General features: G+C 32.4%; 1 protein-coding gene across 4 annotated transcripts in view; it reads left to right on the top strand.

Annotated features, from left to right (window-relative positions):
* The window catches only part of Dus2 (Dihydrouridine synthase 2), a 142,162-nt gene extending 131,301 nt beyond the window's left edge, over window positions 1-10,861 (top strand). For all 4 annotated transcript variants that reach the window (XM_085815216.1, XM_085815214.1, XM_085815215.1 and 1 more), the window contains 3 exons: window positions 1,431-1,518; window positions 9,916-9,983; window positions 10,573-10,861. In XM_085815216.1, coding sequence (XP_085671342.1) covers window positions 1,431-1,518; window positions 9,916-9,983; window positions 10,573-10,786 — 370 coding nt within the window. In that variant the 3' untranslated portion in view covers window positions 10,787-10,861. The remainder of the gene's footprint in view (window positions 1-1,430; window positions 1,519-9,915; window positions 9,984-10,572) is intronic.
* Window positions 10,862-24,124: the final 13,263 nt, after the last annotated feature.

The following is a 24,124-nucleotide window of genomic DNA, read 5'->3' as shown; positions in this document are numbered from 1 at the left end:
ATTTCTTTAAGCATTAATTTTCGTATTTTCATTTCAGTATCAAGCAAAATTTCAGCTTTCTCAGCAATAACTTTTATTTTAATTTATTTTTCTTCCTGATTAAATTTAGTTTCTTCATTGTCAAATTCATTACACGCTTTACTAAATAATCTTCTATATTGAGTTCGTGCTAACTTTAAGGCTTCCATGATTCAAAATAAAAAAGTCGCTTACCTTGCAGACAATATCCTGTCGCGGACGCCAAATGTTGATTTTTCTCGTTAAATTCTATGAGATATATCTGACTTTGAACCTAAAATTTCTGAAGAACACAAAACCTTGTCTAAAACTTAAAAGTTTATTCAACTAGAACTTCAAAAATGATGAAAAACTTAACATCATAAACGAAAACTTAACATCTTAGGTGGAAACATTCAACATTTCCAGGCAATGCTTTAAATTGTCAGCTATTCCTGCACGGTGAAGAACACTTTCTTTAAAAGGACAAAATCCATCTGGCCCTTTCGGCATATATCTCCATTTTAGTTTCGCTGGATTCAGACTTCAGCTCCTACGTATTTTGGACTTAAACGGCCGGACTGGAACCGAAACAAGACGGGAACCGGAACAAAACTGGAACCAGAACAGGACGGGGACCGGAAACTATCATCCCCTGGCTTCTTCCCCAGGCAGGTCTACTCTGCCTCAAACTGAAAATGAACTGCCCCGCTGCCAGGGAAAGCACCTCTTTTTATTGACGGCGATTATGCAAAATATTTAACATCTACAGAACTACAAAATGCATTAGCTTTTGTGTCTTTTTTTTATCTTACATAATTTTAAGCTTTTGATATTTAAGCTGATTAAAAATGAGATAACTGTTTTTAATTTTAGATTGGAAATTTCTTCTTCCATTCGTTTAGTTTTTGCACTTTGTGTAAACTTTACTTTCTAGAATTTTCACTTATCTGATATTTGACATTTCTCAGTAGTCAAGCTTTTATGTGTAAAAAAGATTATTTTACAGTTCCAGAAAATTTCGTTATTTCAAGTGCCATTTATAATAATTAAATAAGGTTAAAGATGTCCCTTTTAAAATCATTTTACTGATACATATTAATCTGCAATTCAAATTTAAATAGGTTAAATATTTTTAAAAATTAATATGTTATGCCCCATTAGTGTTACCCTGTAATATTTTAATTTTTCTAAATATTCTGTACACGTGTTTATATTGAGATGTTTTAATGCTTAGCAGTGGGGATTTGTATAATAAAAGCTGTATTAGTCCATTTTTTTTTAATGCAATGATCGTTTTGAACTTAATGCAAATAATTTTTGTTTTTAAATGAAGGATATATTTGTGTTGTAACATAATTCATATTTCAGCTCAAAATGAATGTTCTCTTCTTTGTTATGCAAATGTGTATTTAAAAATAAAATATTTTCAGATCTAAATTTAATATGGATGATTTGCCAAAGAGCATATTGTGGAATTGGTCTCTAAGTCAAAAAATTGGACAACCTATCTACAAAACAGTAAGTTAACGTACAATTATTAAACTTTATTGCCAGAATCTATTTTGTGATTTTCATATGAATTTAATGAATATGCAATATATATATATATATATAAATCCAAATTATAGACAAAAAAAAAAAAAAAACACTGAATAAAAAAAGTAATTTAAACAGCTTAAAAGTCTGTCTGTAAGTCTTTTCATGAAGACAAAAAAATGAAGTAAAATTATTTTTGAAAATTGCTTAGGGGAAGCAAATTGTAATGTTCGTCAGAAAACTTAATATAAAATTGCAAATATTAAATGCATATCATTAGCTAGAGCAGCATATAAATTATGTTCTTTCCTGGTTTGGTAATTATTAGTTATATTCTTAATATATTTTACATAAATATAGATAAATTCTCTGTTGAAAGTCCTTCATAAAAGGTGTTTCTGTGAAATAATTACTCCCATTTGCACCAAAGCTTAATCAATTACTGTATTTTTCAGCAAATAACTTAATGTGATCAGAGGTAAATTTATAATTTTGTTGCCCCTTAATTATATTTATTTTTCTTTTTTATTTATATGGACACTCTGATCATATGACTTATAGTAAAATGAAACAAAAAAAAATCGCTTCAGTTTCTAAACTAGTTTTTGATCTTTCATATGTGTGTATTTAACAGTTTAAAGATAGAGTAGTGAAGAAGTAATGGTGTTATTTACATAAATTTATTCTTTGACATGTTTCGTGAACACTGTCCCTTATTTTATTTTTAATGGGGTTTATAGTGGTCCATACAAGTGCTTACAAGTCCTTACATTTGAAAATAAAATATAAAGGCTCTTATAGGTGCTTACTTGTTCTTTAGAGCCCTTATTTTTTTGTTTTTAGTTCCCCCCCTTTTTTTAATGAACACTCATTTTTTTCACGTACCAAAGTCAAAATTAAATATGAATTGGCATGAATTGAGGTAGGAAAGAGTATTTAGTCTAAAAGACTTTGACTCCTAAGTTAGTTACCCTACTGGGTACATTGTAGTGGGGAAAGAGATCCACTTTATAATTTTAAAGTGGAAAATTTTTTAGTCCTAGTTGTAGAAAAAGCAATTATTATGGTAGTTCTGCTCGTGCTGATGTGCTGCCAATTATTGGTGTACCCGTAAGTGGGCGCTGAATTGGAAGTTAGGCTTAACTGCGATATATTGTGGCTCCATATGTCGGAGGGTTGGGAAGCTGGCCAGGAAAGGAATTTTAGGCTTAGTGAAGGTCTCATGGGCTGCCATCTGTTGGAGTGGTTTGCAGTCGTCTAGTTTTCTTCAGCAAACTTCATGATCATCGTTGTAGCGTGAAAACCAACTCTTAATTTCTCTGAGAGACATTTTGCAGCTTGTATTTTTCCGACTAATTGAATGACTGTAGTTAGAAATTGCTTGATGTATGAGCCAAGTCAGTATTTCTTCAGTCTCTTCTGGTGGTGGCTGTAATTTTGAGCTGTACGTCTGATTTTGTGGTGCAAGTTTCTGCTGGGCTGGGACTTCAGCTGTTTTTGGTTCCGTTAGTGTCTGAGGAAAGTTGTTCAAGTCAGGAATTTCTTGTGCTAGAGGTTTGGGCTTGGCTTCCTGTTTTTTTGTTTTCAAACTGTTTCTTGTAGTAACTACTAACGTATGGACCACTGCAAAAAATATTGGGTTTTTATTCCTTTGGCATCTGGCATAAATTGCTGCAATGTGGTCAACCGCATTTAACGCACCTCTTGGACTTGTTACAACAGATCTGTGAGTATCCATACTCTTGGCAGCGATAGCGCTGCAAAGGGCGGCTGCGAAGATTGAATTTTTCAATGGTACAGTTAAAACTGAACATGTTAGAGAGATTGTGGATTAGTCCATCGCCATTTTTCTTCAATTCGAGAAGGAATATTGGCAGTTTTATAATACACTGGTGTGCAAAACTTAAGCAACAGGTGTTCTTTTTGACATAAATCCATGAGATATCATCTGAGAGACATGAAATTCAGAAATAAAAGACAGCATTTTGTTTTTAAACAATGACGAAAGCATAATTGCGCAAAAATGAATACAATGCATACAGTATGGAATTAAACAAAAGCAGGCTTTATCGAACTCATAGTATGGTTACACATGATTGTCTGTATAAGAGGAAGAACAACAAGCAGATGTTCCTTAATATGGGATATGCCCTCCCCTTACTGCAATGGTTGCTTCTCACCGTCTCCTCACACTCAGCACCAGATTGTCCAACAGATCTTGAGGTGAGAGTGCCCATTCCTCAATCAGCATCTGTTTCAGTTGTTGAGTGTTCGCCGGAGGATGTAATCGTGCCTCAAGGCGTCTCCCCAAAGCATCCAATGCATGTTCTATGGGATTTAAATCGGGGAGTATGCTGACCAATCCATTCGAGTGATATCTTCACTTTTCAGTAGCTTCTGAACAGCAGGAGTCCGGTGGGGCTGTGCATTGTCATCCATAAAAACGAAGTCTGGTCCAATTGCACCTCAGAACAGACGCACAGAGGGGTGGTTCACCTCTTGACAATAGCGATCTCCGGTTACACTGTCGGCTTCTGTCGAAAACGTGGAGCTCTGTCGGCCCGTTCAGCATAATGCCTCCCCAGAGGAGATCTCCAGGACACCGTAATGGTCTCTTTCCGTGATGCTACTGAGATTAAACCGTGTCCTTACCTCTCTCCAAATAAGTTGGCGTTGAGGATCGCTTAGGACACTAAAACGACTCTCATCCGTAAGGAGGACACGACTCCATTGATGAGATGCCTAGTTTTTGTGCTCCTTGCACCACTCTAAACGGTGGCGCCGATGGCCAACTTTCAAAGAGATGCAGCGTTCAAACGGCGGCGAATAGGCCATCTTTGTGAAGGTGTCTGGTCACAGTAAACCACGACAATTGTCGCCGGTTGCTGTACACAGTTGCTGAGCTGTGCAATTTGCTGACTGGTTTTGGGCTCTTTTCGCCTGTAGGACAATATATTGGTTATCTGCTGCAGTTGTTGTCCTGGAGCGACCACCACCAACCTTTCGAATAGCTGTACCTACGGTTTGGAAGGCATTCCAAGCCCGCAAAACGACACTTTTGTTGACTTCGAAATCTTAAGCCACATTGATCACACTACACCCCTCCTCCAGCTTTCCGATCATTCTTCCACTCGTGAAGTCATCCAGATGATTTCTTCTAGCCATATTTCACGAAAGATTTCACCTGTACTTGTAGCGAATGTCTTTAATTACGTCTTCGTCCTTCCTTTTATGGTAGTCTCGAGTGGAGCGCATGCGTTTTGTGTACGATCATTTTCGTGTAACATGTTACTTGTACATGTTACACGAAAACAGTCGTTCAATATAGTCTGTGATGTTTTTTCTCGGATATTTGCATATGCATGACCTTTTTACCGAATTGCGTGTTCATTGTACCGATGGCAAGAAGCCCTTTTCTGCAAGTGCATGGTTATCTGGTTAAAATTTGCATTGTTGCTTAAGTTTTGCACACCAGTTAACTTTGTAAATGTAAACACTGGAAGCAGTATTTTCTTATTCAGAACCCAATTAAAAATCGTGAAAACATACAAGTTATTTCACTTGTACTTGCAGCAAATATTCTTAATTGCGTCTCCGTCCTTCCTTTTGTGGAAGTCTCGAGTGGAGCGCGCTGACCTCACGCGTTTTGCGTATGATCACGTAGCCTGTGACGCTTTTTTTCCTGACATTTGCATATGCATGACCTTTCTACTGAATTGCGTTTCATTGCACTGATAGCAAGAACCCCTTTTCTGCAACTGCATGGTTATCTGATTAAAATTTGCATTGTTGCTTAAGTTTTGCACACCAGTGTATTTTCCGGTCGCTTTTTTTTTTTTTTTTTTTTTTTTTTTGTAAATTGCTTTACCTTCAGAATTGGATAATTCCCTTTAATTAAGTCGTCATATATGGCACTTTCCTTGACTGAAGCTGGTACTCCCTTTAAAATGACCCTTAGTGGTTTGTAGCTGTCGAGCATAAAAGAATGGAAAGGAATTCCTTGCGCTAAAAGAGTTTTGCAACAGGTTCTGTAATCCGTAGAGCTTTTAGTGTAAACATATAATGATTTAGCCTTCAATGAAGATTCGTATTCCTCTTTACAATGCTTCTGAAAGGGTGCATCTAAATCTGACCAATCAGCGTCGTTGTGGGAGAAAACAATGGGTGGGGCAGGGGAACTTCGTTTTTCACTTCATCATCTTTGCCTGGATGTTGCTTTAGCAATGCGTGAAATTGATTTTCTTGAACTATTTCCATCAGTTTGGGTGTTTCTTTAGTTTTTTACTACTTTCTTGGGTGATTTCCATTCAGAAGTGTCATTAATTGAAGTTGTTGGAGGCATCAGTATTTTTTCAGTGTTGGCTTTAGTTTGCAGTGAGTCAACACGAATTCTTTTCCTCTCAGAGTTTGAAGTGGCTTCAGCTGCAGAGTATATTTTGCTGTAGCTATCTCCTTTAATCATATCCATAACCGTCTCCATTTCGTATTTGTTAATTAGCTGTATTAGAGTTTGATAGTTTTCATCATATGGCTTCAGTCCATCGGTATGTGATGTTTCAGCTTCAAATGGGATAACAAGGTCTGTTACTAGTTTTTTTTCTTTTTGGTTATCTTCTTGGCTTTGGTTGGCCTTGCAGAGATAGGGCTTTTCAGAAAATCCAATTTCCTTGAGGTAGTCGGCAACGAATAAGTCGAATATTCTGATTCAGCATTGTCGCTGTAATCATTATCATCTTGGCTGAATGTCCCGTAATGGGATGTGATGCGCGAGACCCGAAGGGATCACTTAACAAAATTTTTGGAATCAAGTCAAAATCAAGAGCGCTGATTAACCACCTATGGTACTGGGTTGACTAAATAACTAAATAAACAACTTTTCTTCCTTATATGGAATGTCAGATGGTGAATCATGCTACCGAAAATAGCTTTTCCCCCTTTCTCTGCATTAACGTAAACTTTGGTGTGTGCGAGATTGCAGACAGTTGCAGGTTGTTCTATTGGTCAAAGAATTGCGAAAGCGGTAGAAAATTCCGGTACATTTGGTATTCCTTTCCTCCCACCCAAATACTACACAGGTTTGAGTTTTTTTATCAAGATTTTAATAATATGCATTCTTGTTCCATGTGGTCAGTTCATATTCGCGTTTATTATGATCGGTATGCTTATATTATGAGCATATGTCAATATTTATAATAATATATTTGTAGTAACTGCTGAAGTATAGATAAATATTCCAAAAATGGGTAAGTGTATTTTAACATAGATTAGTTAAAATACACTTACCCTTTTTTTTTTTTTTTTTTTTTTTTTTCTGTCTGTTTTTTACAACTGCCATTTTGAGTGCGAATTAGGATTTTGGAGGAATATATTTTGGCGATTCACTGACAAATATGTATTTGATGATTTATCCTTTGAATTTGTTCCTATATCTAATAAACAATTGTCTGATACTCGAGTTTCTGGGCAAGAAGTGAAACATAAGCATTTCAAAATTATTTCTTTTTTGTTATATACAGTACAAAGTCTGTAATCCGAACATCCATTATCTGGAATGATCTATAATCTGGACCTCAAAACCACAAACTTACACATGCGCGTAAAGCCAGTAAAGCGTTTACCCATGCAGGCTTCCGATAGTGAAGAAAGTGACAGAGAGGTTATTGAAAACGAAAAAATTTCGATTGACAAGTTAGTCAGTATTTTCAACACAGCAATTACAGTGGAACTTTGTAACTGAACAAGAAATTATGTCTCTTTATAGAATTAAAGAGAAAGTATTAACACAAAAAACGAAGCAACTTAAACAACAAATTTTGATACCCTTTAGATAATAATTGCTCTTTATTGCATAAATTATAGTTCCATATTTTTAATTGTATAATTTTTGCATGCCCTCCTAATCCGGAATTGCCGAAATCCCGACGAGTCTGGATTACGGATTTTGTACTGTATAAGCGGACATAAGTTTTACGGATAAGTTTTTCGTTGTGATGATAATGCTTCTCAATCATCAATCAGTTAACAGATGGTGAAATCTGTAGTATAGTTCTAGATCCAGAAAATATCGCTACCAATGGTACAGAAAGTGACAGAGAAGTTACTGAAAACAAGAAAATTTTGATTGGCAAGTTAGTCAAAATTCTTGAAACAGCACTTGCAGGACTTTAACAATGTAACTAAACAAGAAATTATGTCTGTCTACACTATTAAAGGGAGGGTATTAGCACAATAAGACAGAGCAACTTAAACAACTTACGTTGAAAGAAATGTTTAATAAAGTAAACAAATAAATATTAAGCTTCTTCTTCTTCTTCTTCTTTTTTTTTTTTTTTTTTTTTTTTTTTGTAAATTTTGATACCGTTTAGATCATAAATACTTCATTATTTCATTTTAGTTTTATAATTTCTACATGCCATCTTACTAAATTTAAACTGATAATCTAATATCCAGAAAGATCCAAAATTGCCGAAGTCCCGATGTATCCGGATTTCGGACTTTGTTTTGTATATTATTTTATATTTCATGGGGTACAACTTATAATTATTTTCATCATATAATTATTTCATCTTTCACCTATGCAATAAAAAAAGTTTGGAGATTGCTGCCCTAGACTCCCTTTCTAAGAAAAGCATTAAAATAACCAACTACCTCCTATCCAAAGAACAGCTGCCATAGGGCAGCTGCTTTCTGTTCTTTGGATAGGAGGTAGTTGGTTTTTGTGTTACTCTAATCACCGTGTCCAGAGAGCGAGATTAAAGTTGCATCAGCTACACCTCAATTGGACTGTCTCAGATTGCTACAATGTCTCATTAACAAGCAAGTCCAGATTTGCCTTGGATTCAGGTGATAAGTGTGTAAGGGTCTGGAGAGAACAAAATACATGGAATCAGGCCCAGAATATCATGAAACATCACATATTCAGAGATAGAATTAGCATAGTTTAGGCTGTAATTCCAATAGTTTATTGCACCCAGCTGCATATCCTTAAAGATGATTCTGTGACAATTGCCTGGTATCAGAATGAAGTTGTACATTATGAGAATTATGAGAATCTGTACTGCAGCAGCTGGTTTTGATTTTTCTTCTTGCCTTTCCTATCAATCTGACATCATTAACGATTACCTGGAGAGTAAAGGCCTTTCTGGTATGGAATGGCCACCATATTCCTCTAACTTTAATCCCATTAAAAATCTTTGCGAGTCTACATGTTTCCTCTTCCAGTTAGTCTCTGACATTTAGAAATTGCCTAATGGAAGAATATCCATTACAAGCTTATGTGATGGTACATCACCTGATTGAAAGCATGAGCAATTGCTGTGAAGTATGTGTAATGGTCTGCACATACTTTATTAATGTAAGTTTTGTTTTAAACCTTAAACATTAATTTGTTCATAACCCAAATATGTTGTCATCATATAATTTGCAAAATTTAAATATTGTTTTCATCATTGTACATAATGATTGTTTTCTTTCATGCATAAACACATTTGCTACCATCATGTGCAATTTGGTGTTAATCAGAGTTTTACTTTTCCAGTTTTGTTGATTTTATTGTCACATGTTTAACTTTTGGAAGCAGCGTAGCAAAAATACATTATAAAAACTGAACATTTAATATTTTACTCAATAATTTAAATGCAGAAACACTCACTTCTTATTAAAATATTTATCCTATCAAATCTGCTTCCGATTTTCTCTTTTGGATAATCATTTCCTTTACTGAAACAACTTAAAGGTCATAGAGTAAATCAACCATCTATGAATTTACCATTCATAGAGTAAATCAACTGTTTTGTTGCATATTTCTGCCTACTTCCTTTGTGCTAAACTGTTTTGCAGCATCTTCAGCAACTTTTAATTGTGTCTGTAAATTTAATGCTTTAATTTTTTGATTTTCAGACATCTTAATCAAACATAAGCACTTGAAATTTAGGAAATGAAAAATTTAAAAAAAACTGCTTACATATAGGCTGAATTCTGAACTTTGAAAGAAACAAATTGCCTTGGTGCAACTTCAGCATTTAATTATTTATGTTGCTATTTTTGAAAACAAGAATGTATAACACATACTGTAAACAGTTTAGGAGTGTGAAAAATCATTAAATGCGGCATCATAACCATTAAATCAAGCTGATATATTGTTAAATTAAATCATGCCTGGAAAAGATCAAATAAAATGATTCATAAACTATCAGTTATTATTTTCTTAAAAACAGTCTTTATAAAACACAATAATATGACTCCTCTTCCCCCTTGCCTCTTTTCTATCTCTTCGAGTTTTTTTCTCCCCCTTAAAAATTAATTTTCTGGTTTGTCATTGATGCTCTAGTTCACTGATATTTATTTATTTACACATATTAATTTTATGTGTTTTTTCAGGAGCAGTATGAAAAAAGTTTCCAGTCTGTCGTAACTATTAATGGGAAAAAATACACTAACCGATGTTTGTAGGTATCAGTTTCTTCTCCCCTACACACTTACTAATAAACATATACAGAACCTTTATCTCATTTATTTTATTTTGTCTGTTTAAATTTATATGTCTTCTATATATTTTTATTGTACAGATTTTCTAAAATACAATTTAAATTTTGAATACTAGAGAAAATGATCATATTTATAAACTAAAATTATCAAGTTCTATTTTTTTTATTATTTATATATTTATTCTGTAGTAATGTGAAATAAATACTAATTGGGAGCAATACTTATTAAATTAAGTAAAATATTAATATAAATAATGGGTTTCTAGTAAAATTTTTGCTTTAAACAATACTATGCTTTGTTCTGCTTAAAACATGTTTAATAGCAGGAGTTTGAAAATTCAATTACTGAAAAGTACATTTTCATTATATATATATATATGTAAATGTTGCTCAACAATTAATCACCATCTTATTAATAGATATTGCAGAACATTTTTTGTAATGTATGTAATGAAATTCATATTATTGCAGAGGTTTTTCATATGCATAGATGATTAAAATTTTATTTTCAACTATGCAACTTTTTTTAATTTTTAATTTTTTACTTTAGAGAAAAAAACAAGAAAAATGCAGAACAGGCTGCTGCTTTAGTGGCTACCATAGCTCTAGGATTGATTATTTATGAAGGTTCTGAATATACACATGGAATTTCTCTTAATTCAAAACATAATTTAATTTCTCTTGAAAATGCTATATCAACTAATCAGAATTGTGAAAATACTGATAGCTGTCTTAATTCAACAAATGTTTTATTTGGTAGTTGACATTTAGCATATTCTAAGAAATTTTGTGGAATGTTGTGTACATAAAATAAAGTTTATTAAAATATTTTCTTTATAGCTTGTTATTATACCATTTAATTTTTTTACACTTAATTTATTTACTTGTTTTCTGCATTCTACTTAACCTTCTCAACGGCTAAGTTTTTTTAAGAGCAATTCTTAGCTAGATTTGTGTAGTTTCTTATGTTGTTCTGTGCTTTTGTAATCTTTCATGCAATAATATGATATTTAGAAAATAAAAGAAAATGTTTCCCAATGATAAATGAAATTAATGAAACTTAAATTATGCAAATTTTATTTCCCTTACCCTTAGTAATTTTTCATACTAAATCATTTTGATCTGAACAGTCAGATTTGTAAAACTTTCTGTGTAGAATTTCTTTACCGTGTTTAATCTACTAATATTTGCATATAATTTTCTTTCATTTCTATGTATAGTGCAGGACTAAGTTTATCTATGCGGTAATATGCACATTAATTATTAATTTTATTTTCATCATTTTAAAAATATGCTTTAATAAGCTTTCCTTCCGTACTCAGAATTTTTTCAGTCTAATAATGAAAGATAATTACGAAATGAAATTAGCCAAAGAACATAAAATTTAGAAGCCTAATTTAATATTAATTTATTTTGCTGGCCAGAAGATGAGAATTTCACCATTGATCGTACTGGTGCAGTCCCACTGCATTAACTATGCATCTTCACCCCAGTTTTTAATAAGAGCATGCAGAGGAACGGATCCAATGGTCTCGCACCACTCTTTCCTAACCACCAAACAATTCAAAAGGACTTTTTCCTTATCAGTATTTTAAGTGCCTCCATTCCGCATAGACACTATACACTTACAAACATTCATGCCTTCTATGGCATTCAAACCTGAGCCCATCTATACCTCAACTAGCAACACTAACCAATATACCAATCAAGGCAGCTAATATATTTTACTCAAGAAGCATATTATAAATAGTTCAATATAGCCTGAATCATGGAACCCTCTGTAAATTCCCTATTTTCAAGTGAGAACTTGCCAGTTTTTCATATTTAAAGGTTAACAGCTACATAAATAAATCAAACAGGATTCTGACACAGTGATTTATTTGTTATTAAAGTTTCCAGATGTTTTTATTAGTACAGAAAAAAGTCTAATCTATAATATATCAAAATTTGAAACAAAGAAACAAAATATCATTTATAAGGCATAAGAAATTATTTGAAAACAAAATTTGTATAAGAAAAAATATTATTTTAGGAAACAAATTGGAACTTAATTTTTATGTAATTTCATAAGTTACATGTGATAGTAAAATGATGTAGATGTGTAGGAAAAGGAACTTCTTTTTTCTAAAATTCATGTGATGTTTAGATGTCTTTATTTATTTTAAAAAAAAAAAATCTTCAGGGTTATTTCTAGTACAAACCTAGAATTGTCATCTACAGTACAAAGACTTTAATCCGGAATGATCTAGAATCCGGACCTCAAAGCTACAAACTTTCATAGCGTTTACGCAAGCGCATAAAACCTTTACGCATGCGCATATGCGTTTACACAAGCGCATAATATGTTTATGCATGCTCGTTTAATGTATAACGGATGGTATAAGCTAGGCTAAAATTATCTATTTCAGTTAATGTTGCAGATTGTGTTGTTCCGTAATCTTCTAACTGAATCCGGCTTATTATTTTTTGCAGACTGTTAGAGCAATTTTATAAAAAGTAAGCTTAAACTTTCGATTATGTCAAAAAGAGTTTCCGATTCTGGAGCTGCCAAAGGATCTACAAAGCAAAAGCATGTTTCAATGTCCATCAAACAAAAAGTGGAATTGCTGCAAAAAATGGATAAAGGCATGAAGAAAGTGACAGAGAGGTTAGTGAAAATGAAAAAATTTCGATTGACAAGTTATTTGGTATTCTCGGCACAGTAATTACAGGACTTGAACAGCGGAACTTTGTAACAAGAAATTATGTCTGTTTATAGAATTAAAGAGAAAGTATTAGCACAAAAAATGAAGCAACTTAAACAACTTACATTGAAAGAAATGTTTAATAAAATAAACAAATAAATATTAAGCTTTTTTTTTTTTTTTTGTAAATTTTGATACCCTTTAGATCATAATTGCTCTTTATTTCATAAATTACGGTTTCATGTTTTTTATTTTATAATTTCTGCATGCCATCTTACCAGATTTAAATTGATGATCTATAATCCGAAAAAACCCGTAATCTGGAATCGCCGAAGTCCAACAAGTCCGGATTAAAGACTTTGTATTGTATAACATGTTTGGAACATTAAGAGTGAGAGTCAAAAATTAAAATTCATCAAATAAAAAGAGACTTATTTTAAATTTTATTTTGTATTTTCACTGCTGCTGAAAGGCAGAAAATGTACTGTGTGTTGCTTAAATTATGCAGGAAAGCTAAATTATACACATTGATCAGGAGAAACATTTTGCCCATCCTCCTAATACTGTGTTTGGAGATTCTAATTCATAATGCTGCTTTGCACATAAAACAGCTACAATCCACTATGGCTAATTTTGCAAGTCCTTGCCATGTTGTGGAGGAAGATTTTACCGCATTTGTAAGTAGGGGTCATGCTATTCCCATATATTATGAGAAGGTGGTTAGTGAGTTCTCAGCTTGTCGTTCATATCTTAGATATGTTCAGTGGGATTGATATTCTGCTGGATGAATCCATTTCCAGTGGGGAAAGTTTAAATGGAAGCCATGAAAAAGTGTAACTGGCCAGCAGTAGTGTTCACATAATTTGCAACTGCCATTTTGTGTTCTACGGCAGCGATTGGTCATAGAAACACTCATAAAAACATCTCCCAAAGTGTATTGCTAATATTGGCTTATATACATCCTACAGAATATGTGTTGATAAAATGTTCATTTGGATCACACCTTGGCATAACATCTCCCAAAGTTTATTGCTAATATTGTCTTGTATACATCCCACAGAATATGTGTTGATAAAATGTTCACTTGGATCACACCTTGGCATAACCTCTGACATAATCTTTAAAAAAAAATGTATGATTCATCCGACCTGACGACTGATTGCATAGTCCAGTCATGGTATTCACATACCAGCTGTAACCATAAATGTCAATGATGCTGAGTAAACAGAAACACATGAAAGAGGCATCTGCTATAGTATTTCACATCGAACACAGTCTGATAAAACATGCTCTCGTATGCACTTGTATATGGATTTGTACTGAATTTATTTATCAGCTGAGCCTCAGGCAGTTGCCTATTTACATTTATCAAAGTGAAAGACACTCTAAAAACAACATTCATTGATCAGGTACTGATGTCCAGTGCCTTATTTACTATAAGTTTAACAGTTATTCTGCTTTTCGTATGTATTAATAACAGTTCACGACCGCCCAATGAGCAGTACTGTTTTGGAGATGCTAATTCTTAACCTCTGAACCACCTCAATTAGGTCCTTATTAACGTCAAAAATCAGCAACTTACTGTATTATACGCACATGTAATCAGCAAAATAATGCCTTGGTATTCTTGGTAGCTGTCAAATAGTATTTCCACCTTGTCTCATGCTGTCTGCATCGTCCTGGTGAGTACATTCTCTGAGGGAGGTATATAGTGTGGTATCTGATCAGTATATTCTATGTTCTCAGAGAAGATGAGGTGTTTACTTCTGTTTACAAAGATTCTTAAAACAAAGAAGATAATTTTATCGGACAAATTTCAACACTGTTAGTGGAAAGGTTCAATTAAAACAGCATCTAGTATGGTTCATGTAGAGCATAAATTCCAGTTAGTTATAATACTCATTGTGCTTTAATTACCTAAATACAAAAAGCTAAAGGATTAAAAGCTAAGTAATTTTCAATTACTCTTCTTTAGAAGCTCCGAAGATCAAGAACCAGGTAAGAGCTATTACTTAGAATATGCATCAATTTTCTTTATAAAATTAATTTTATACTTTCTCCCTTTGATTTTTTTTCAAAATATTGCTATTTCTTTATCGAAAGCTTGATAAATTTTGTCAGGTATTATAAATTGATTTAATGATTAAAAATCCTCTATGTCTCTCTTAATTTTAAATAATAGTTCCAACTAGTAGTTAAACGCGAAGCAAACTGAACATGAGTTTCATTTTGTAGTCTGGATGCTTTCCTAAATTGCTCCAAACATGAATACGGTGTTGGTTGAAATTCTCGTAATACTATTCCCTTTATTTTTATGTAATTAATTAAATCTTTCTCCTCTATATAAGTGATAATATTAAATGCCTTATCACCTAACAAATTCAACAAAATTTCTGCTTTGTATTTTTCCGGCATTTCTTTAGAAACAAATGTTCTCTCTAAGGAGGAAAAGGAAAAACCCAAGCCTTCTGGTACTGTAGGTATTTTCGTAGTTAAAGTACAGGCGCTTTTTATGTTTGTCCAATGATTCGTTGTTGCTTTCAATTTTAGGAATATCTACTTTTATTTTCACAGAGCCTGGATCTGTGAATGAAAGAAATATCTACTTTTATTTCCGTGCATATTTTAACCAACTCTACTTTAGAATGCTCTAACTTAATTTTTTCAAGCTCTAACTGTTTGGATTCCTCATATTTTCTCCTCTCAATAATCATGTTTGCAATTTCATTCACAAAGCCTGGATCAGATTTATTCGGATCACTGCTTTTGATGGCTGTGTTTAATTCTAAAACTGTCATTTTATCTGTTAGTTCAACTCCTATTTTAAAGGCCTTAAATCCTCTTTAATTGCAATTTTAAACATTTTTATTTCTGATACAACTCAAATTTTTAAGAAATACAACAAAGTTCACAATAGTACTTTTAAATATGTACAATAGCACAATAGTACTTTACACTTTGAGATTTAATTTGAGCTTAGATATAAGCTCAAATTAAATCTCAAATAATTCAAACAGTAAATTATCACCTACTTGACTGTTAAATAGTCTTCTCTCGAAACCAGAAGTAGCCACATCCTTCTAATCCACACACACTTTGAAGACATTTCTCATTTTATAATTATCTCTGGCTCGACGGACCAAAATGTTTATTGGTTCTCTTTCTCATAGATAATATGAAATTTAGTGAACTGTAAAATAAAACAGACACTCATTTATTAGATCTCTTGCCTTACTCTATCATTTACTCTCGTCGACTGAATCACTAGTAAAATTTTTGTAACCGGTGGTGCGAACTGATACTAATGAATTTTTGCACCAACCATTAAAATTATCAGTTAGTCTATATTTTAGGGTGCCCCTTGGATTATTGCCAAATTGTTGTTTCATTTTATAGTATCTTCTTGGATTATTGCCAAATTGTTGTTTCATTTTATAGTAATTTGAGTAGTTGAATGTTATGGAAACCCTATTATGACATGATTGATTGCGTGATTGTGGTAAATTTGACAGATGAGAAAATATTTGTAAGGGTTTATTTCTGCGTTGGATGTCAGTTAGGAAGTACATTGCTGATTTTGTGCTGTACACCAAGGATGTCAAACTCGCGGCCCACAGCAAATATTTTTGTGGCCCAGCCAATATATCGGCAAATAATAATATATAATAATAAAATAACATATCGACGAAGAAAAAAATGAAATGTTTACTGCTAAGTAATTAACAATAATTTATTCAGTGTTGTTAGATTACTCACAGTGAGCGGACACGCACACTACTTAAATTACAAATACGTGTGAGTAGCTTGCGTTCAGCTACCTTTGGCTTTTGGGGCACACGTGCACTCAGAACTTGTACGCATCCCCCGATAGCCGAATGTGGCCGAACTCATGGTCTCAGTTTTCCAATCATAGTTTTGTACGATATATTGGTGCATGCATGTGCATGCACTTTGCTTTATTATTAATTATTACTTAATTCATATTGTTACGGATTTCATAGTTATTTATTTAGTTAGTTTTTTTTATTTAGAATTGTAATTAGATTTGCTTCATGTTGCCTTAGCAACGCAGACGATTTTTGAAAAGACAGCTGCATTGGAAGGTTAAAAATAGAAAAATACCTAATAAATAAATATTTCGTAATTGCATTTGCCATCCACAAAAATCCAGATATTTATAGATGTTTCCAGTATATTCGAGAAATTAATTATAAAGCTTATAAAAGCCAAGAACAAACAACTCATCTCAGTAGTAGCTGTAGTTCTAGCGAACTGTTTGTTTACTTAATGCTGTGATTGATTTGTAGCGATTTTGCTGTGAGATAGAATTAGTTTCTCTGTTTTGAATTGATTTTTGCTAAACGTTTGACATTTTGTGATATTGTTAGAATATTTTTGAAGAAATATTACAGCATTTTGATTTATCTCTTGTGGAAAGAATAGATTTTTGTTAACTTTTTAACGTTAACCGTGTTTATTCCAGCCCTTTGTATTCAGTATGTCTATATCAAAACCAAGTGGTAGTAAAATTAAACGAAAAATCGCTGACGAACATAGAATATTCCAAGTAAAATGGGAATTAGAATATTTTTGCTGTGAAATAAAAGATAAAATAATCTGCTTGATATGTAATAATACTATTAATGTACCAAAGTTATATAATATTAAACGTCATTACGAATAACACAAATCGAAATATAACAATTACGAAGGATTAATGAGTTGAAAGAGCTCAAGTTAGGAGTGAAAAAGCAACAGTCCATGTTTAGTAAAGTATTGCAAGAAAGTGAAGCGGTGGTACATGCAAGCTACGTCTTGTCCGAGTTGATAGCTAAACATTCGAAGCCTTTTACTGATGGTGATTTCATCAAGAAATGCCTAATGAAAGCTGGAGAAATTGTTTGTTCTGGAAATGTGAAGGCTTTTCAATCAATTTCATTGTCTCGAAATACAGTTGCGGAAAGAGTTACTGATTTAGCCGCGAATTTAAGTGATCAGATCAAAGCAAAATCATCTAGTTTCGAAAGTTTCTCCATTACCTGTGATGAGAGCACGGACATTAGTGGCAAAGCTCATTTAGCAGTGTTTCTTCGTTCTTGTGACAAGAATTTTAACATTTTTGAGGAATTACTGGAACTAATACCGATGCCTGGTACTACCACAGGAGAAGATATATTTACTTGTGTTTTTGGACTTCTGCAGAAATACAATCTACCTTTAGCAAAATTAAATTCTGAAGCTACAGATGGTGCTCCATCAATGACCGGGAAAAACAAGGACTTTGTAGCATTACTAAGAAAAAAACTTAGTGAAATTCACGGTTCAAACATTCATCATATCCATTGTATTATACATCAAGAAGTTCTATGCACGAAAGTAATAAATATGGAGAATGTTTTGTCACATATAAAAAAAGTTATAAATTTTATAAGATCTCGAGGTTTAAATCAGCGTCAATTCACTGCTTTCTTAAGTGAGTTAGATAGTGAATATTCGGGTTTGTCCTACTATACCGAGGTACGTTGGTTATCTTGCTCCAAGATTCTCAAACAATTCTGGGATTTGAAAGAAGAAATATGTCAGTTTTTAAAAACGAAAAATCAAGACGTAAGTTTGTTTTATGATCCAATATGGATACAAGATTTATCTTTCTTGGTTGATATAACCAAACACTTAACCGATTTAAATTTATCATTACAAGGAAAAGATCATATCATTACGAACATGTTTGACATAATTAAAGCATTCAAATGTCAACTAGTTCTTTGGGAAAAACAACTTAAAAATGAAGATTTGACGCACTTCTCGACGTGCAGCATGAACAAATCAAGTTTAGATGATACTTGTTCGTATCAAAAATACGCAGAAAAAATTGGAAATTTAACAACTGAATTTGAAACGAGGTTTAATGATTTTAGTTCCCTCGAAGACAATTTTTTTTTTTTTTTTTTTTTGTTTTCTTCGATTTTTCTCAATAAGTATTGACTCAGTACCCAGCCATATGCAAATGGAGGTGATCAAGATTCAATGCAACTCAAATTTGAAAGCAAAATTCATTGAAGTGGGCATGCCTGAATTTTACAAATATTTTACCAGCCAGGTTTGAAAATACTCGAATATTCGCATATGAAATTATTTCCATGTTTGGTAGCACTTATCAGTGCGAGCAGTTATTTTCAGTCATGAAAGGTAATAAGTCTCCTATTAGAAACCGTATTAATGATGCTCACCTTGGGTCAGCGTTGAAAGTTATCACTGCAAACAAAATTTCTCCCGAAATAGGAAAGATAATAGCAGAGAAGAGTTGTCAAGTATCAGGACGTAAACATTAAATTTTTCTTGTTCTTTTCTATATAAGTATATATATATATGTTTATTATTGTATTATTCGAAATAAATCTATGTTTCTATGAATATTGATTTTTTTTTTTTTTTTTTTTTTTTTTTTTTTTGCGGCCCGCCTAAAGTTAAACCTTGTTTGTTTGGCCCAAGTGTACCTATGAGTTTGACATCCCTGCTGTACACTGTAAAATGGCAGCATGTGATAAGATTAATGTGAATTTTCTGTACGATTTGGAACGAAAAGGAAAAAAAGCATTAATTGACTGACGTGTAAATGAAGGTTTACTTAGTAGTCATTATAAGTGAGCAGCGGCGTAGCAAGGGTGGGGCAAGGAGGAACATCTGTTCCTGGGCGTAGCATCCAGGGGGGGGGGCAAATAGATGTTACGAAATTTTAGAATGAAATGTTTCCCATTCTTGGCACTCAGAAAGGGGCAGAAAATCTTCAGTTGTCCCTGGGTGCTGAAAACTCGAATTACGCCTCTGTAAGTGAGGGAAAAAAGCATTAATTGACTGAAATGTAAATGAAGGTTTACTTAGTTGTCATTATAAGTGTTCTGTTTGTATGAAGGACTTGCGTATGGTTGAATGTAAAGATCGTTGAGATGGCTTTGTCACAAGAAAGGTTCATGCAAGAAATGCCGACAATCCGGCACTATGGAGGATATTTTTTACTCTAATTTTTGTGGATTTATGTGGTGACAACAGTATTTTTGAATGCTGTTAAGGAATTTCAGGGTTCGTACACATTTCTGCACACGGAAATTAAGTACTTTTAAGGACTATTAATGAAAAAATTAAGGACCTATGAGCAAATGGGAACTGAATAAATTAAATTAAAAGTATTATTCTATGCCTGATTTTCACTTTTGTAATGCCATTCTAAAAATAAAATACATCCCTGAGTAGTATGCATTATTACTAAAAATGAATTAATTAACATAATTATTAATGAGTTTGAGAATAAAATAAACTGTATGAAATTTATCAAGTAGCATTAACTATTTTACACTTATAATAGTTGGACATATTTGAAAGAAGATAAGTGACATTTACGTTTTACTAATAGTTAGCTTTATGTTTATTTTTTTTATGTCTCATTTTATCACATACTTGGTCACTTGGTCAGTCTAGAGGTTTAGTAAATAGCAGGAAGATTTTATGTCAAAAGGCATAGGTTAAAATGAGAAGTAAGATCATAATCAGCATGACTCATAACAAAAGACTGAAAGTTGTCACCCCTGTTGCTTGTCTAGAGAGAGACCTGCTCATTAGAACGAACCTAAAAGGCCTGATGTAGACACAGTTGGGAAGTGTTGAAAGTTAGTCAGGCTCTGTTTGATGCTGTCATAGCTTTGTGTAGAGTTCCAAGCGGTTGTAGCCCAGTTAATATACTTTAATGTTCCAATAAGCGATTAATGTACCAGAGATGATAAGTCGTTTTGAATTATTTTTAAGTTTCACTAGATGCAAAGAATAAGTTTTACTTGAATTTTTATATTTTTGTGTTTTATCTTGTGACCACAGTGAGTGTTAATGAAAGGCAACAACTCGCTTTCATATGTAGACATAATTTTTAAGGGTAAGCATTTAGTTATAAATAATTAAATTAGGTAATTAGATAACCTTAGTCATAATGGATTTACATGGCCACTATTAAGTTTTATTTTTTAACAATATTTGTTAAAAAAGCCTATTAAAATCAAAAGCTAATAAATTTTCACAGTTTAAAATATATATAATTTATGACATTGATTCTTAAACAATATTAGGATACACATTAAAAGCTACAAAACATTTATGTTTTGTAGCTTTTAATTTATGTTGTTATAAACATTTTATGTTGTTACAAAACATTTATGTTGTTACAAAACATTTATGTTTTGTAACAACAGCACTCAACAAAATATTTATCCTTCATTTTAATTTGAAGCCTTCCCAAACACTTTGGCTAGTTTATATCGATTTCTTTTTCTTTAAGCATCTTTTCTAACAATTAGAGATTTGTCTCAATATGCAAACCAATACTCTCGCTAGTTTCTGCGTGCTTATCTTCTAACTTGTCAACCTCTCCACAAGGTACCTATGGGGGTTTATTTGATCTGGTAAAAGTTAAATAGTCCCAAACCCTCGACTGAATCATAAAATGAAAGACGTAAAATCATAAACAACAGGTAAGTTACATAATAACAACTGCACATATCTTTGAAGATTAATTTTCTTTATGTACTCAGTTTCTTTCTTCAACATGTTTCCTTTTCATTTTAGAATTTTTGAATATAACTAAGGATTTCTGTTATTCTAAAAAACACTAAATGCATTTAGACTGTATAGAAGAAGTAGCTTATTTTATTTCTTTAGTAATATGGAACATTCAAAAGAAATATGAAGTATATATGGTAAAGTCCGGTTACAAAGCTGATGTGGCAGAATTTTTAGAACTTAGTGACACACCGAACAACAAAATCTAGAAATAGCAAAACTTTTAGAATTTAGAGCAGGCATTGGAAGCAGAATTTAGAAAGGCACTAGGCAGCAGAATTTAGGATTCACAGAGATTACATCAGGTAGGAAATGCCTAGTGCCAGCTATGTGTTGATGCATTAAGACATATTAGATGAATCTTTTAAATTTTAAATTTCTTTATTAATAAAAAAATCCCTTTCTATAATGTCTGGCCATGTGATAAGATTAGAAGCAGTTTTGATATTTTCCATACTTGTGTCTAGTGAGAAGTAGAGAAAATAAAGGGAAAATAAACATGTTAGGAAAACGATTCAAGTATCAGAAGTAAAACATTAAATTATTATGTTTTCATTGTTTCTCCAGACGTTCTCCAAAAGGTAAGAAATTCATCGCAAACTTTCTGTAAAATACATCCATTATATGTTGATACCATGGAGACATTTTTCATTTTGTCACATATTTCTTGAATCTTCTAGAATCGTGGGTCTATAAATCTTGCCTTCAAATCCTTCTAAACTTTCCAAGCTGCAATGTCTAAAATACTAGAGAAAATTTATCCCTACCAATTCTGTAACAGCAAAAAGGCAGAAATATTTTGGGAAAAAAAAAAAGAAGGGAAGAAGTGTAAAATTAATTTTAGAGAAAATTGATGCATATTCTGAGATGGGAAAATGCTTACTATGAAAAAATTGAAAAGAAGACATTTTAAATAATTTACATAGCTAATTTTGCTCTTGTTAAGAGCTGTTTATAAATTACGCTTTAAAGCATTATGCCTTATTTTTCAGATTCATAATATTGTATAATAAGTTGCCAAAATGAAACTTTATAATATTACAGCAAAAAATAGGGATGTTTTATTTTAATGTTATTTTTTAATATAATTTCAATATATTACCATTATTTTAATGAAATTTATCAATGTTGTGATGTTTTAAAAAAATCATCTAAAAATTCTCAGATCTTGGAATTAAAAATTTTCTATAGAAACTGATCTTAAAATCGCCAAAACGTTGACAAGTCGCCAAATTTAAAACCGTTTAATAAAAGAATTCACATTCCCAAAAGCGAAAAGTTGTTTAAGATTTCTTTATTAGAAAAAATGAATTTCGAAATGCTTATGTTTCACTTCTTGCTTAGAAACTCGAGTATCCCATCATTTATATTAGAAATAGAAACAAATTATAACCCATTCATCGCCAAAAATATTCCTCCAAAATGCTAATTCACACTCAAAATGGCAGTCATAAAAACAGACAGAAATTTCAGATGATTAAAATTAAGGACCTTCTGCTGATTTTGGCCAAAATTTAAGGACTGTATGAACCCTGAATTTTGAGTGCCACAGAAATTTCTAAATATAGTAAGTCAGTATTTCTTTTTGTAGTGCATATATGCAATAACATGTATTTCCTTTTTTATATGATTTCATTGTGCGATTTAAAATGCAGTTTATTGAGCTTCGATTGGCTACAAATTTTGTTCAATTTTGGTGATGAGTAACTTTGTTTTAACATTACATGACGTCATCCTTCTGAATTTTTTTTTTTTTTTTTTTTTTTTTTTTTTTAAGTGAAAATAGATCGATGTGTACATGAACAAAGTCAAGGGAGTGCACAATGCCGAGTTTGTACAATTTTCTGATTTTTTTAAAGTAAAAATAGATTGGTGTATACATGGACACTGAGTTTGTGCAATTCTTTGACTTGTTATTTTGGTTTTATTTTGAAATTGTGCCTTGCTGGCCAATCTCCAAGGGGCACCCTGAAATATATTTTTACTAAATTGTCTTTCTTCAAACCATGAAAGTTGGCAGAGATCCTGCCAAAGTTGCACCAATTGTTCCAATGGAATTCTGAAGGAAATGAAGCCTCGTTATTTAATGGACAATTAGTATTCTAATCGCTTTGTTTTCGCAATTTGTAAAAAGGCTTTTGTCAATTTCTACTATTTTGTATAGGACCTCCGATTTTACTGGTAGCTCTGTTTAGAACGTTATGAGTCAAACTTCCTGCATGACCTAATCTACTATTTATTGTTTTGTGGGCCATATTCAGCTGACCATATTGGCTGTTTGCTGACAGGGCTGTTTCACCTGATAGATGCAAAAGACGAACACTTAAACCATTTTTAATATATTTAAAGTACATTGATAACCATCAATGGATATCACAGGTTCTCTTCAGAACCACATCAATGCATTCTTCAGGTAATGTTGAATAATTTAATGAAATAATCTGGTAATGTAATAAAAATAAGTATCTATAATTTATTTGTTTCGTTGTGTACTACTGATTTCTATGTGGTATAGTTACAGTAATTGCTACTTTTTTATCGAGACCAAATTCAGAAATGCAAGTATGTATGTATACATGTGTATATAAAAACACGTACATATATACATGCATGCATATATACATTTCTGAATCCAATCCCAATAACAAAAAAGTTCCCAGTAATGTTACAAGTTCCTTTGAAACTGATCATGGTTCAAGGGCATTAGTTGAGCTGTTATGAGAATACCATTTTATTCTTTGTACAAGACATGAGATAATTCATTAAGTACAACTCCTCCATGATATTTTTGCATAAATATTTATGGTAAAAGTA

This window comes from Stegodyphus dumicola, chromosome 4 (genome assembly GCF_044657685.1).
Source record: "Stegodyphus dumicola isolate Sdum_Otavi_A_Nest chromosome 4, ASM4465768v1".
Classification (NCBI taxonomy): Eukaryota; Metazoa; Arthropoda; class Arachnida; order Araneae; family Eresidae; genus Stegodyphus; species Stegodyphus dumicola.
Note: the sequence above shows the minus strand (reverse complement) of the source record. Positions and strands in the feature narration are given on the sequence as shown.